The 16,886-nt window shown below is 42.3% G+C and overlaps 1 protein-coding gene across 2 annotated transcripts in view; it reads right to left on the reverse strand.

Annotated features, from left to right (window-relative positions):
- The window catches only part of RASGRP1 (RAS guanyl releasing protein 1 (calcium and DAG-regulated)), an 82,424-nt gene that overhangs the window by 5,616 nt on the left and 59,922 nt on the right, over window positions 1-16,886 (reverse strand). The window contains exons 9-16 of one of the 2 annotated variants that reach the window (XM_010847927.1): window positions 14,945-15,220; window positions 13,443-13,523; window positions 10,202-10,306; window positions 9,101-9,210; window positions 8,161-8,305; window positions 7,454-7,490; window positions 6,595-6,747; window positions 5,414-5,799 (exon numbers count right to left, since the gene is read on the reverse strand). In XM_010847927.1, coding sequence (XP_010846229.1) covers window positions 5,414-5,799; window positions 6,595-6,747; window positions 7,454-7,490; window positions 8,161-8,305; window positions 9,101-9,210; window positions 10,202-10,306; window positions 13,443-13,523; window positions 14,945-15,220 — 1,293 coding nt within the window. The remainder of the gene's footprint in view (window positions 1-5,413; window positions 5,800-6,594; window positions 6,748-7,453; window positions 7,491-8,160; window positions 8,306-9,100; window positions 9,211-10,201; window positions 10,307-13,442; window positions 13,524-14,944; window positions 15,221-16,886) is intronic. The other variant, XM_010847928.1, reaches the window with a different exon arrangement.

The following is a 16,886-nucleotide window of genomic DNA, read 5'->3' on the forward strand; positions in this document are numbered from 1 at the left end:
GCCTTCTCCAGTGCATAAAAGTGAAAGTGAAGTCGCTGTCGTGTCTGACTCTTCGCGACCCCATGGACTGCAGCCTACCAGGCTCCTCGGCCCATGGGATTTTCCAGGCAAGAGTACTGGAATGGGTTGCCATTGCCTTCTCCATTAGATGCCACATGGAAGTGAAATTTTTTTTTTTGTTTTTCTGACTGACTTCACTTAGCTATGATAATCTCTAGGTCCATCTAAATAGCATTATTTCGTTCTTTTTTACACACACACATATACATAGATATATATGCACACATACCACTATATCTGTACCTCATCTTTATCCATTTATCTGTCAGTGGATACTTAGGTTGCTTCCATGTCTTGGCTATTATAAGTAGTGCTGCTGTAAGGTGGTACTTAATTGCAGTTTTGATTTTCATCATGAGAAACGCTGGGCTGTATGAAGCACAAGCTGGAATCAAGATTGCCGGGAGAAATATCAATAACCTCAGATATGCAGATGACACCACCCTTATAGCAGAAAGTGAAGAGGAACTAAAAAGCCTCTTGATGAAAGTGAAAGAGGAGAGTGGAAAAGTTGGCTTAAAGCTCAACATTCAGAAAACTTAGATCATGGCATCTGGTCCCATCACTTCATGGCAAATAGATGGGGGGAAACAGTGACAGACTTTATTTTTGGGGGGCTCCAAAATCACTGCAGATGGTGATTGCAGCCATGAAATTAAAAGACGCTTAATCCTTGGAAGGAAAGTTATGACCAACCTAGATAGCATATTCAAAAGCAGAGACATTACTTTGCCAACAACGGTCTGTCTAGTCAAGGCTATGGTTTTTCCAGTGGTCATGTATGGATGTAAGAGTTGGACTATGAAGAAAGCTGAGTGCCGAAGAATTGATGCTTCTGAACTGTGGTGTTGGAGAAGACTCTTGAGAGTCCCTTGGACTGCAAGGAGATCCAACCAGTCTATCCTAAAGGAGATCAGTCCTGAGTGTTCATTGGAAGGAATGATGCTAAAGCTGGAACTCCAGTAATTTGGCCACCTCATGTGAAGAGCTGACTCACTGAAAAAGACTCTGATGCTGGGAGGGATTGGGAGTAGGAGGAAAAGGGGACGACAGAGGATGAGATGGCTGGATGGCATCACCGAATCAATGGACGTGAGTCTGGGTGAACTCCGGGAGTTGATGATGGACAGGGAGCTGGAATTCATGGGGGTCGCAAAGAGTCGGACACGACTGAGCAACTGAACTGAATAATTGTCTCATGATGATGAGCATCTTTTCGTTTGCCTGTTGGGCATCTGTATGTCTTCCTTGAAAGAATTTAGGTCCTCTGCCAGACATTTCAGCAGTCTTAATTCTTCTATCCATGAACACAGCATGTCTTTCCATTTGTGTCTTAGGTTTCTTTCTGCAAAGTCTTGTAGTTTTCCTTGTATAAATCTTTCATTTCCTTGGTTAAATTTATTACTAAATATTTTGTTTCTGATGCTATTGGGAACAGGGAAGTTTTCTTTTTCAGATGTTTCATCCTTAGTGTGTAGAAACACAACTGATTTCTCTAAGCTGGTTTTGTATCCTGCAGTTTAACTGAAAATGTTAGCTGCGACAGTTTTTTTTTTTGTTTGTTGATGTTTGATCTTTGGGGTTTTTCTATATATGGACTCATCATCTGCAAGTAGTGACACTCTTGCTGTTACTTTTCTGATTTGGATGCTTTTATTTTCTTGTCTTGTCTAATTGCTTTAGCTAAGACTTTCAGTACCTGAATAAGTGGTGAGAGTGGGCATCTTCGTCTTGTTCTTAATCTTAGTGGAAAAGCTTTGGAATTTTCTCCACTGAGTATAATGTTAGCTGTCAGTTTGTTATATATGGCCCTTATTATGTTGAGGTATATTCCTTTTATTCAGTCTGAGCAGGGTTTTTATCATGAAATAATGTTGTATTCTGTCAAATGTTTTTTTGCATCTGTTGAGATGACCACATGATTTTTCTTTCATTTTACTAATGTGATATAGTACATTTATTGATTTGCATATGTTGAACTGTCTTTGCATCCTAAGAAATAAATCCCATTTTTCATAGTTTATAGTATCTTTTTGATGTGTTCTTAAAAAAATCAGGTTGCTAATAACTTGTTGAGAATTTTTGCATGTATACTTGCCAGTAACATAGGTCTATAGTTTGTGTTTCTTAGTGTCCTTATCTGACTTTGGTATTAGGGTAAAACTACCCTGATGGTTTGAAAGTATTCTATTTTTTAGAAAGCTTTTAAGAAGGACCAGTGTTAATTCTTTGAGTGTTGGGTAGAATTTGCCAATGAAGCCATCTGATCCTGGGTTTTCTGTGTTGGAAGGATTTTGACTACTGAGTCAATGCCTTTGCTTGTTATTGGTCTGTTTAGATTTCCTATTTTTTCTGGGTTCAGTCTTGGTCATTTCTGGAAATTTATACATTTGTTCTAGGTTATCTAATATGTTGGCATATTCATAAGTTTCTCATGGTTCTATGGATTTGTATAGTAACAGCTGTAATGTTGCCTTTTGTTTTTTTAATTTTACATATTGAGGCTTTCATTTTTTCTTAGTGTGAATAAAGGTTTGGCAGTTTCACCTTTGGTTAGTGGGCCTGAAGTTTTGGTTCATGATGGTGCAACTTTTTTTTTTTCTAAGGCAACAGTCTTGGTTAAATGATTATTCACAGCTACCAATTTTGTTCACCTTTTTTTGTTTTTTTCTGGTCTCTATTTTTCTTCCTGATAGCAGTGAATCAGCATGGAGTAGGCTAACCAACTCCCTTGGCTTCACAGCCCTCTCTGAGGTCCTATGTAGTACTTTCTGAAGGACAGGTGGGTAGAAATCTACTGGGTGTTCTGGTATAAGATGCACAGTCACTTTTGTTTATGAATGACCAATATGGTTGTAAATAAAAGGGGAGATTTACAAAGGAGTAACACACACTACCATGATGCCAACATCCCTGGGTTTTAAGACTTTGAATCTCGTGTTCTTACCTTGCTTATACTGTACTGATTACCGCCCCCCCCCAAAATATGTGGGTGATTTGAGATACATGAGTTACTTCTCAACGTAAATTACCTAGATAGCTGTCTATTAGCTACTGTGTAGCACTGAGTACTTGCTATGTGCCAGGTAACTGTTGTTTAGTCATGTTCGACTCTCTTGCAACCCCATGGGACTTCAGCCTGCCAGATTCTTCTTGCCTCAGAAAGCCCACAGACAGAGGAGTGGAGTGGATTGCAATTTCCTTCTCGAAGGGATCTTTCTGACCCCACAGATCAAACCTGCATCTCCTGCATTGGCAGGCAGATTTTCACTGAGCCACCAGGGAAGCCCCAGGTACTGTGTTACATGATGATAGAGGTGGGAATAGTATCAGACTGGCGATTTGAATCTAAGAGGCATTGTATTTTCTGCCGTCCTATGCTGGTTTAGAGGTGTAAACATACTTTTGGCAACCCACTCCAGTATTCTTGCCTAGAGAATCCTGTGGACAGAGGAGCCTGGTGGGCTGCTGTCCATAGGGTCACAGAGTCGGACACGACTGAAGCAACTTAGCAGCAGCAACAGCAGCATACTTACACTATTAGTATGTGCTGTACGTTATTTTAATATTACGTATTATTTTAAATACTCTAAGACAAGGATAAAAATAGAGTTTACATGCTCTGGTATTACTGGGTGAGAATTAGTTCTGGACCTAACTCACTTTTCTGAAATCTTCTACCACTCACTCTTTGCAGCAAGAAGTCGTTGCCAGCTACATTATTCCATTTCATGGGCATGTAAAACGTCAGGATCTGAAGCAAGCTGTAGACAGCGTGGACAGTGTCTGGCTTTATGTACTTTACAGAGGACCAAACAGGTCACAGACTGTAACAGCAGCAGTAAGAAATAGTTTGGATTAGGAACCCAGGTGTTTGTCATCAAGACTGAGATTCTTTCTACACTATCAAGTTCACTTTTCAAAGTTTCTTTCATTGTTCTTAAAGGTTGATTCTGGCCAAGCCCACATTGTGCCACCATCTGTTTCTTAAAGCATGTCCTAAGTATTTCTGAGTGAGAGTACTTTTCATCTGGAAAATCTGTTATTTTATCAGGTGTGTGCTTCCTAATATTATGTTCTTTGTTCTAGGCACCAAACCGAGAGTTTCACATGCCTCATCTAACTTGTTCCTTTGATTCAGTTCCTGGGGGTCTAGCAGGGAAGGTGCAACACTTGAGGACCAGGCAGGGAGTCCTGAAACCCTATAGGGCAGTTTTACTATGTAGTGTGTAGAATTACGTAAGGAATTCTAGCCAGTTGTATCTTTGGAGGCCTATCAGTACAAACACAAAACCAAGACACATTGCTGACCTTGATGTTCTGGGGGTAAAAAGCAGACAGGCCTTCTTCCCCTTTAATAAGGTGAATGATAATGTTGGAGCTAATGTGTCTTTGCTATCTCTAAAATAACTAAGTTACCTATCTTTGATAAGAAACTACCGTCCCATGACAAGAGGTCTGTCTAACCAGCTCTCACTCTGAGCTTTGTACTCTACACAAAAAGAAGTACGTTAGTGATGACCCTACAGAATTATTTGGACAATGACCTGCTGCCTCCAATTGTCCTAGCTCCTACTTTCCTTTCTTTCTTATAACCTTGTCTTTTCTCATGCCTCCATTACGTACATTATAATTAGGACATTATGAGCCTAATAGGAAAAAAAAACTCCTGGTACCACAACTGTTAGCAATTAATGGATTATATTGCTATATGTAATAATCAACTGTGCATTTACCAGCTACTGTTGATTTAGCTCTTCTAATGTATAAACATATAAATCAGTACATCTTAAGTTTTAGAGGAAAGCTCCCTCATTTTACATTAAGGAGGAGGCTTTCTGTGCAGTGAGCTAAATAGTCTCTTTTGATAGCATGATGTTCATCTCCCTTGTTTTAAGAAGATGCCCAGGTAACCTTCATGAAGTACTCCCCCCGGTCCCCTCCCCAAACATAACTGAATAATGTAACAAAGACTTCTAGGGAGGGAATATTTAGGCAACTTGCCTTTAAGTCTAGAAAAAGGGTGTGGTGTCACCACAGTAAAGCTGGTCAGTAGAAACTGGTTTTTCTCAAGGAGCCTGCTGTGAAAAGAGCTTTGGACCTTGGTACCAGCACTTTGAGATTGTACCTTTATGGCAACAGGGAGCCCTGTCTGTCCTGTCCTAGATATGTAATGTGAACCAGGGCCCTCACTGGTTTCTTTGAGACAAAGCAGAATCCTTTTCTTACCTCTTTTCCTTTTCTTCCCCTTTATCTTTCTAATAATCAACCTGATCGGAATCTTCAGTTTACATGTTCTTCCCTGGTTAGCCCCACTTTCTCAGAGTCTGCAAAAAAAGAAAAAGGAAGGTACCTGTTCCAGCTCTTGGTATGTTGGAAGCCTGAGGTGACGGAGCTCCTCCTTTGATTTTATGAGGGATTCTTTGTTCTCCCACTTGACGAAAGCCCGCTTCCTGACCAAGACTGGGCTGGGGCACGGAGATGTAGGGCTGGGCAGTACATACAGAGTATCCTGGGCTGTCTTCCTTGGGGATGACAGCACAAAGTGACTGGAAGGGCCCTCACTGCCAGGCCAAGACAGTGCTTCAGTCTGGGTGGCCATGTGGGCGACAGTCCTCTTCAGCCGAACAGAAATCTTCTGTGAGGATACTCCCATGAGCATGATGGTCCGATCCTTACTCTCCTCACTGTGTTCCGCAGCCTCCCCGTTAGGGAATGTGAAAGGTCCTTCCTCAGGTGCTGTAGGAAGAAGACATGTTGGTACTTTAGCTTAGAAAAGCAGGCACTCGAAATTCACACATGAGTATCAAACGAGGCTTTTCTTATTGCTACAGGAGTCCACAGGCCCAAAGTAGACTTACTACTTTTAGGCAGCCAGGTTAGGGGGTGAGGCAGCTGAATTCAGAGGCCTTGCTGGGCGAGCTATGGCTGTTGGTGTCAGGCTTCATCCACCATGAGAAAAGGCCATCCTTAAAGGCTCTTTTCCTGTTGGATTATTTCTTTTGCTCCCCAAAAGGCAGAGTGCCTAAGAGTCCATCCCAAGGTTTTTGTATGTCTAGGAATTTGCTCTAAATCACAGAAGGGGGTTTACTGGGCATCACTGTTACCTACTAACTGGTGGTCAGTTTTTTCATTACAAGCAGACCTTGCCTTATAGCACTTCTACATCAGTGTTCATTTGTTGCCCATAGTACACCCATGTTTAACCTACCCATTCTTCTTCCCGGAAGTTCTAGGAAAGCCTCACTACTGGACAAAGCTTGGGGACAGATGGTCTGCGGGTGCAGCCCCTTCCCAGGCTTCAGTCTGAGTCCCCAGACCTTCATGCTGTTCTCTGCCACCTTTCTCCTAAGAACGTCTGCATTGTGTGTGTCAGAACTGTGGTGCCCACAGGTGACAAGGAACTCTTAATAACACAAGGTGCATAATATAGTTTCCATTATGAGTAGGAAGGATAGAGGTAATCTTTGCTTCCCAAAAACTATATTCTTCTGACTTCATTTTCCAGGATGAATGTTCCCAGTGCCTGCTTACCATGGAGCAGATCTTTGGCTCCCAAGGAGCAAAGGTTGGACGTTGGCCCCACAGAGGTGCTGATCTCTGTGGGAGCTGCTGAGTTCTTGGCTCGCTTCTTGCACTCGAACACAACCAGGTCTTTGCATTGTTTGTGGCAGTTCATCCCACAGTCTGTGGACAAGACACCCTGGTCAGGAAGTCCTTCACTTTCTCCTCCAGCGTCTCAAAGCCACACCTGTGCACTGTTCTTGTCACATATGCCTTTCCTAAGTTCTGGAGCTAGGGCATCTAACATTTCTAATGAACTTAGCATTCTTCTTACTGGGTCAACCCTGGATCTCAGTCTTGTCACAGCCCTTATCATGAGTTTGAGAATCAGAAGTGGCATCCTGTTATCTTGGGAAGAAGAAGGGGTGTCTTTTTTGGTCATCCTGCACATACTGCCCACTCTAATGAGACCTCTAGAGGCTCCCAGCTCTTAGGTCTTAATCTTTCTTCCTTTCAGTTAAATGTCTTTGCTCCTTTACTCTTGAACTTTTCTAGTCACAAGGACAACTATGGTAAAAGGAAAGCTGACAAGGGCCTTTGGTAATCACTTATCTTCTGTTTCAAAAGTGATTCTGTGCCTGTCTTTGGGGACCCATGACCACATGATCTAGCAGTCACCCCAATTTCCAGGGCAACCCAGGCAAAGAGAGGATCTTGTAACAGAGGCTGCATAACTTGTCACCTAGGGATTCCTCTCTTTGTGGTGGCAGTCACTCTCAGGGGTGCTCTAGGGAAGCCAGTTAGGGGATGAGGCTGTGAGTCAAACATGCCTTACAGGAGAGCCCCTAGGACCAGGGAAGACAACACGCTGGACAAAGCTGAGCCTTACCTTTACACCGATACCCTTGTTTGATGACTCCCCAGAGCTGTGAGACAAAGAGGAGATGGTTAGAATGTGCTGCATGTCCATGATCTTACCTGGTATGAACCTAGACACTGAGATCCATTCTTTTATTTTTCTGCATTCTTCTCTGCCTCAGGTGGGAGGGAAACCTCATTTATCTCTCCTGTGTCTTTATCCCTCCTGGTCTTAAACTGAAAACAGGAAAAGTTTGTGCCAATCAGAGTTAAGTGTTCAAAAAGCTTATACTACAGTGGATTTATGACTCAACGTCTACAGTGGATAGATCACAGGACAAATAGGATTCTTGAGACTCCAAACTAAAGGGCAAGAATATAGAATCCTGGGGTCAGGGATGGGGCAGCTATCCAGGTGACTTCTTTTGAAGGGGGAAGGATGTCTCATATTTCTATTTTCTAACATCTAAAAAAGTATAGCCTCAATTCAACATTTCCTCACCATTTTATTTGAGGCCGCACCTACCATAGGGAAAAATAAGTCAGGAAGAAATGGGAAAAGATGAGTGAAAAGTAAAACCCATGCATTTAAGGACAAGGTTACCACAGGTGTTTCCTTAGACTCTAGGCTGGGACAATTTGATAAAATGTATGTGAGGGCTGTGCCTGGTTAATCTCTTAAACTATCTCATACTCCTCCCCAAGTTCAACCCTGAAGCACTCTTAAGAACAACTCACAAATCCAGCACAGTTGTCACAGAAAGTAGGTTTCAGGTAGGTGGTCTCTTGGAAGTTGTGAGGAAAACCCAGGCCCAACTTGGAGTAGATGGAGCTGGCCCTCATGAAGTAGGCCGTGATCTCGTCTCTGCTGATGAGGCCTTCCCTGCCAGCAAATGAGAGATGAGGTGTGAGTGGAGTTGGGTCACAAGACTCCTTCTAGCCTTAGAAACTCACTCTCTTTGTATCCTTGAGGGGTAGAGGGGTAGTACAGTATGTATTACCTGACAGTTACTTCCAACAGCCCTCCTCTTAATAAGGATGAGTAGGTTGCATGTAATAATTAGGTAAGATGACACTACTTATCTCTGCAATTACTCTTTGGCTAAACCAAAGAGTAGGTTTGGTTCTCCTAACTAATTTAACCACTATCCATTAAGACTTCAAAAAGAAGTGATGGAAATGTGGGTATAGGGAGACAAATACCTTATGCTGTAGCTTCTGGCTTTAGACAGTATATCTACATAGCTGGAACCCACCAATCAAACTTTTGGTTTCACACAGAGAACCACCAACATAGAACTTATGTAATCTTGAGAAAAGTAAATATGCAAAATATTAATAAATATTAGTTTCTCATGATCTGTAAGGAAAGCAAGAAGAGATTTAAACTTTTTCTTAACTTTTTTTTTTTTTTGAGTTGGCTGTTCCTAAACCGGCAGTTACGGAATCCTCAACTCAGGCATTTCAAAAAAGCATGCATTTTCTCCTGGTCCATTGTGGTCCAAACTGAAGCCAGACAGGCATTTGCTTCATGATGGCTCTCTTAGATCCAAAATTCATTCAGTGACCACAGTAGCATATGTAAACATATGAGTTTACAGATTCTTCCAGCAGAACCTCCATGAGGCATTCTCATCACCAGACTCATAACCACATATTCCCATGCACCAACTCTCACCTGTCTTTATCCATCACACAGAAGGAAAATGGAAAACTTGCAGCAATCTTTTCAAATTCTTCCTGGGAAATGTATCCATCCTGGTCATGATCATAGTTCTTGAAGACAGACTGTGAAAAAAGGTATTTCTTTGGTGATTACCAAGGGAGAAATCACGCATACCCAAATGACCAAGGGGCTGGAACACCTGTAAAAAGCCTCTCCTCAGTCCTAAGTGACAGGAACAAGGAAACCTGCTCCTTAAGATGCCGCAGAGACTCAGCGGGTCACATCCCAGTCTCTGCAGTCACCAGCATCTGGAGGGTGGCTGCTGCTGCTGCTAAGTCGCTTCAGTCGTGTCCTACTCTGTGCGACCCTATAGATGGCGGCCCGCCAGGCTCCCCCGTCCCTGGGATTCTCCAGGCAAGAACACTGGAGTGGGTTGCCATTTCCTCCTCCAATGCATGAAAGTGAAAAGTGAAAGTGAAGTTGCTCAGTCGAGGGTAGCTAGGTGCTTTCAGTTCCATTAGCATGTCCATAGGCCGCTCCCCACCCCCCGGCTCACTGTGCCCATAGTGCCCCTCACTGAGGGATGTCCCCTCCCTCCACTCTGCCCTTCCTCCACTCCACAGCTCAGGCTGCAGTGTAGCTTCTACTAGCAGCCTAGTCCAAAGTGCTCCCGTCATTTGCTGGCTTGTACTTTTGTTATACTGGAAATAGTCCACAGGATAAATACAGAAATAGGAAGGCATGTAGCACAGTGAATTGAATCAAGTAGTGCCAAACTTTTTAGATTCTCCTTATCACCTTTAACTTAAAGCTTTTCTAACCCCTCTCTGCCTGCAAATCAACTCACAGCCTTTAAGTGTATGCTGTCTTGCTAGGTTTTTAAGAGGTACACTTCCGTCCATGAGGCCCAAGTGCGTTGGCAAAATGTAACTTCTGAACTGTTTGCAGCCACAATGTGAGAAGTGGTTCCCCGTGCTCAGGAAGGCAAGTTCCAAATTTCTTACCCTTTCTGTTTCTACTGCTGTACTCCCCTAGCCAACCCCCTTTCCCCCGCCCGAACTAAACCAGGCAGTACCTTGCTTTTTGCCTGCATGGAAACACAGCTGTACTTACATCCACCATCCTCTGGACGTGTTTGCTTATGGTCTTTGGATCAGGCTTGGGAGATACTCCAGAGGCCCAGTCCACTACTACTGGTGGCTTTGAAGGTGTTAGTGGCTAAAATGAAATATTTAGAGAAATCCCAATAACTATAATGCAGTCTTATAACCTACAGCTCTTTGTTTTCCCATTACCTGGTAGTTGCATCTATGGATAACCGTCAACTACACAGTGGCAGGGAGCAGAAGGCCCACATGTAATCGTAATCTAGAACAGTTCTCTCTCCATTAAACTTTTTGTTGAAGCTACTGACAGAGTAAAGCAGTAGTTCATTTAGATTTCCTCCCTGTAAAGCAACTAGAGAAAGAATAAAAAAATAAAATTGATAAACCTCTAACCTTTAGCCAGACTCATCAAGGAAAAAAGAAGAGAGGGCTCAAATCAATAAAGTTAGAAATGGAAAAGGAGAAGTTACAGCTAACACCATAGAAATACAAAGGATGATAAGAGACTACTACTACAAACAACTATATGTCAATTAAACTACCTAAAAGAAATAGACAAATTCTTTGATACAATCTTCCAAGACTGAACTAGGAAGAAATAGGAAATATGAGCAGACCAATCACAAGTAGTAAAATTGAAATGGTGATGTAAAAAACTTCCAACAGACAAAAGTCCAGGACCAGATGTCTTCACAGGTGAATTCTATCAAACATTTAGAAAAGAGGTAACACCTATCCTTCTGAGGCTCTTCCCAAAAAATTGTAGAGAAAGGTAGACTCCCAAGCTCAATCTATGAGGCCACCATCGCCCTGATACCAAAACCAAACAGAGATACCACACACACACATAAATATTACAGGTTCATATCGAATACAGAAGCAAAAATCCTAGATGAAATACTGAGTTGGCCAAAAAGTTCATTTCCTTAACATTTTACGGAAAAATACAAACTTTTTGGCCAACCCAATACTAGCAAACCAAATCCAACAATGTATTAAAAAGGATCATACAGCATGATCAAGTAGGATTTATAGCAGCAATACAAAGATTCTTAAGTATCCACAAATCACTCAATGTGATACATCACATTAACAAACTGAAGAATAAAAACCATATGATCATCTCAATAGATGCCGAAAAGGCTTTCAATAAAATTCAACACCCATTTCTCATAGTGGGCGTAGGGACTTACCTCAACATAATAAAGGTTATATATGACAAATGCACAGCTAACATCATTTTCACTCATAGGTGAAAAGCTGAAAGCATTCCCTCTAAGATCAGGAACAAGACAAGGATGTTCACTGTCACCACATTTATTCAACACAGTTATGGAAGTCCTTGCCATGGCAATCAGAGAAGAAAAAGAGAAAAAATCCAAATTGGAAAATCAGTAAAACTATCACTGCAGAGGACATGATACTATACATAGAACATCCTAAAGATTCTACCAGAAAACTAGAGGTTGTCAATGAATTTGGTAAAGTTTCAGACTACAAAAATCTCTTGCATTCCTATACACTAATAATGAAATATCAGAAAGAGAAATTAGGGAAACAATACCATTTACCATTGCATCAAAAAGAGTAAAATACCTAAGCATAGAGCCTACCTAAGGAGACAAAAGACCTGTATGCCAAAAACTAAGGTGCTGATGAAAGAAACTGAAGATGACACAAACAGATGGGAAGATATGCCATATTCTTAGATTGGAAGAATCAGTATTCTTCCAAGGACTACCCAAGGCAACCTACAGATTCAACACAATCCCTACCAAGTTACCCATGGCATTTTTCACAGAACTAGAACAAACAGCTTTAAAATTTGTATGAAAATACAAAAGATCCCAAATAGCCAAAGCAATCCTGAGAAAGAAAACCAACTGCAGGAATTGGACTCCTTGACTTTAGGCTATACCACAAAGCGACAGTAATCAAAACAGTATGGTACTGGTGCACAAACAGAACTATAGATCAGTGAAACAGAACAGAAAGCCCAGGAATAAACCCACACAAAGGAGGCAAGAATATACAATGGAGAAGAGTCTTTTCAGTATGTAGTGCTGGGAAAACTGGATAGCTACATGTAAGAGAATGAAATTAGAACATTCTCTAACACCATACACAAAAATAAAATGGATCAAAAACCTACATGTAAGTCCAGATTCTATAGAACTCCTAGAGGGAAAACATAGGCAGAATATTAACATAAATCACAGCAATATCTTTTTTTGATCCACCTCCAACAGTAATGAAAATAAAAACAAATGAGACCTAATTAAACTTAAAAACTTCTTCACAGCAAGGAAACCACAAAACAACCAAAGACAACTGAGAAAATGGAGAAAATATTTGCAAAAAAAGTGACAAGGGATTAATCTCCAAATATTACAAACAACTCATGCAGCTCTCCTTAAAACCAAACCCTATATATGTTATAAAAAAGGCAGAAGATCTAAATAGATAGTTCTCCAAAGAAGACACAGAGATAGCCAAAAAGCACATGAAAAGATATTCAACATCACTTATCAGAGAAGTTCGAATCAAAAGTACTTTGAGGTATCACCTCACACTGGTCAGAATGGCCATCTTCAAAAAGTCTACCAATGATAAATGCTGAAGAAGGTGGGGAGAAAAGGATGCCCTCCTACACTGCTGGTGGGAATGTAAATTGGTACAGACATTATAGACAATAGTACAGATATTCCTTAAAAAACTATAAAGAGAACTACTATATGATCCAGCCATCCCACTCCTGGGCATATATCTGGAGAAAATCGTACTTTGAAATGATATATGCACCCCAGTGTTGATTGCAGCACTATTTACAATAGCCAAGACATGGAGGCAACCTAAATATCCACGAACAGATGAATGGATACAGAGAAACAACTGATGTGAAGATGCTTTATAATCAACAGGAGGGCAAGGTCACTCCAGCCCACCATATCCCCTCTCTAACTAGTAAACCACTGACTGATTCTCCCACTTCTGACACTCATGGCATGTTGTTATTTACTGTTCACATAGGAGTCTTATCCCCTTGAGTACTGTGCAGGCTCTCTCTGGTCAGGAACTATTCCTCATATGTACTCAGGTCTTCCTTATTCCTAGCACAATGTTAGGCACATAATAGAAACATAATATGCTTCTTAAACTGAACTAAAGTCTATTACAAGATCAATGACCTTGATGAGCAACTTGTAAAGCACCTGTTAAATATGGGAGGCTTAGTATGAAAAACTCACTGGGGCTTTGTGATTCCTGGGTTCCCGGGCATAGGAAAGTTCGTAGATTTCATCTTCAGTGTAGTAGAGATCTAGGGATAACTGCCAAGCAAAGTAGAACAGAGTTAATTGCTAGGATGCTGTTTGCCAGTGTTTCTTTCCTGGTGTTCCCTCTTCCAGGCTGTAAGTTACTTGTTAAAAATTCACGAAGTTTTGGGGTATAACATCTACTACTGGAGTAGGGCAAGCATTAGTTCTTCAGAATGTTTCTAAATTTGGAGAAGATCCTTTTGAACTACAGTTAAATAGCTAAGCTTCTATGTAGAACCTAGACCAAAGGCCCTATCTGGTCAGACAGTCCACACCTCAGGTGTTCTCTCCCAAAGCAGACTGAAAGGACAGTTCATGGCCAGATACTATTGAAATTTGATTCCAGCAACAGAATTCCATTTAGGTGACAATTATCAAATGATATTAAGAGTTTTATGTATTTTAGAACTTTAAAATTTAAGAGGACAGCAGTCTTAGAAATAATCTTGTTCTTAACCTAATTCTATGGAAGGACTTCAGGGGTTTAAGAACTCAAAAACATGCATATTTTTTTGAGTGCGGCTTATGTATGTTTTGGGTAGAAGAATGTTTACTGCTTTCCTCACAAAATTTGTAATCCAAGAAAATTAAGTTTTGGTGCCTCTTTTCTCAGATGTTACTGTCTTAAGGATGAGACCAGCCACAGTCACCTGGCCAATTAGTAAAAAGGCTGGGATTAGATACCAGCTAAATGCAAAGCCTGAGGAACTATCAGAATAGTCCCCTGAGGTACAAAGAGGCTACAGTGATTATTCCATGCTGCAAAAAGAAAAAGCGCAGATTAAAAATTGTACAATTTTAGTACTGAAAGAGAAGTGAGAAGTCATCACAGAGATGAACCCCTCTGATTTTACAGAGAAGGAAACAGAGTTCTGTGTCCACAGTCACACAGCTGGTGAACTACAAAACCACAGCCTGGAAGGGAGTTCATTTGCTCTCATGCTGCACCCAAAGGGCACATCCTCGTCTCCCACACCACGACAAGTGCTCACCTGCCCTGGGCTTGAATGTCTCTGGAATCTAAGCCAGTGGTGGCAGGACCCAAATAATGAACCTGTTTTTGTTTTTTTTTTAACTCACTGCCATGTCCCCCCAACCCCCACCGTTGTTTTTTTTTTTTTAATGAAAACCCACTGTCTCCATCTCTTACCAAGTCTCGTATCATGATTTGCTATCAGCTCCTCCCAGACAGCTTAGGACTGGCTTTTCTAGAAGTTCAAGGTGCACAGCCCTGGAGTCCCACCACCTGGGTCTAAGACCAGGCTCTGCTACTTAATAACGTGCAGCCTCTGCCAAGTGACGTATTTTTGCCTCAGAATCCCCATCCGTAAAATGGACATAATGGTAGTATCTACTTCACAGAGTTTTGTGAGGCTTCACTGAGCTGATATTTGATAAGGAAGTGCTAGTAATTTGTCTTCACGGAGCCTCACCGTCAGCAGGTGCACCAGGTCCTTATTGGCCTCCAGGGGCGGGGGCACCTCCTGTAGCTGGACTAACTCATTGATGTGGTTGTACAGGGCCAGCAGCTTATGGACGTTCACCTTCCCCTCCTCCAGGTAGTCAGGCATGGCTTCGTACAGGGAGATGAGGTCCTTGAGGTGCACCCCCAGGATGGGGATCTTGAAGTCGGTGCACTCCCCATAAGCACGCCGGTAGTTGTCATAGTTTCTACAGGAGGACAGCAGCTCAGTCATCTCACCTAGAACCTACGGAACAGAAGAGGAGAGCTGGTCACAGGCACCCTCCAGGCGGGCTCTGCTGTCTGCAGCAGCCTCCTGTTTACTCTTAGCCCCTACCGTGATCGCACCTGGTGCCTGACGAGTCAGGCGTGGGGCGATCCATCTCAAGGTGCAGCTTCTGACTCTCCAATGACAGCTCCAACTTAACGTCACATGTCACAGAGCAGACTTACCAAGTGCAAGGTGTACTCTATTTCACAGCTGGAAAATTCTAAGTAAGGTTTTAATATTTTTATGTTAAAGTTGTTCTTTTAAAAAATAAGTGATACAAGCACATGATAAATTTTTTTTAAAGGTACAAGATTATACAGCACATGGCAAGTGTGCCTCTGAACTGTGTCCGCAGTCCCCTTCCCTTGTGTCTTCCAGAGACAAAGTGAAGTGTGCTGCCCACAGCTGGCGTAGAGAAGGGTGTGTTTCCAGTGTGGCACTTCAGTCCTCTGTCGAGTGTTCATATTTCTTATGCTGGGCTCTGTGGGCCTTCACTCATTGAGTCTCAGGATGCGCCTATGTCTAGGAAGCAGGTGACAGTCCACTCACAGACTGAAACCCTGGACAGAGAGACTGAACAGGATAGACCGATTCCTGGCATAGGACCGGACAGGGATGAGGCGGAGGCCTGGGGACTCTGCATTAGAGGCTGTGCTCTGCTATGGCCTAAGGGTGCTAGGCAAGGGTGCAGCCACATCTCCTGCTCCTTCCAGCACACCTGCTTCAAGTCAGCATGCGGTTCACAGAACCCCATCCCCATGTGTGGTGACCAGCTTTCTCAGAAGCAAAGACAGGAAGAAGAGACTCCCTGCCAATCATGTCACAACACAAAACAACAATTTTAAACGCTGTGCCGGAAATTTGTAATTCATAAAATTGTGGCCTGGGAAGCACCATTTCTCCCTGATAAAGTTACTTGAGATCTGAGAGTCAGCCTCCCACAGTCACAAGGCTGCAAGAGAGCACGGTTCAATTCAGTTCTGTCGCTCAGTCGTGTCCGACTCTTTCCGACCCCATGAATCTCAGCACGCCGGGCCTCCCTGTCCATCACCAACTCCTGGAGTTCACTCAGACTCACGTCCACCAAGTCAGTGATGCCATCCAGCCATCTCATCTTCTGTCGTCCCCTTCTCCTCCTGCCCCCAATCCCTCCCAGCATCAGAGTCTTTTCCAATGAGTCAACTCTTCACATGAGGTGGCCAAAGTACTGGAGTTTCAGCTTTAGCATCATTCCTTCCAAAGTATTCCCAGGGCTGATCTCCTTCAGAATGGACTGGTTGGATCTCCTTGCAGTCCAAGGGACTCTCAAGAGTCTTCTCCAACACCACAGTTCAAAAGCATCAATTCTTCGGCACTTAGCCTTCTTCACAGTCCAACTCTCACATCCATACATCTGACCACAGGAAAACCCATAACCTTGACTAGACAGACCTTTGTTGGCAAAGTAATATCTCTGCTTTTCAATATGCTATCTAGGTTGGTCATAACTTTCTTTCCAAGGAGTAAGCATCTTTTAATTTCATGGCTGAAATCACCATCTGCAGTGATTTTGGAGCCCAAAAAAATAAAGTCTGACACTGTTTCCACTGTTTCTCCATCTATTTCCCATGAAGTGATGGGACCAGATGCCATGATCTTAGTT

Source organism: Bison bison, unplaced genomic scaffold (assembly GCF_000754665.1).
Source record: "Bison bison bison isolate TAMUID 2011002044 unplaced genomic scaffold, Bison_UMD1.0 scf7180017864259, whole genome shotgun sequence".
Lineage (NCBI taxonomy): Eukaryota > Metazoa > Chordata > Mammalia > Artiodactyla > Bovidae > Bison > Bison bison.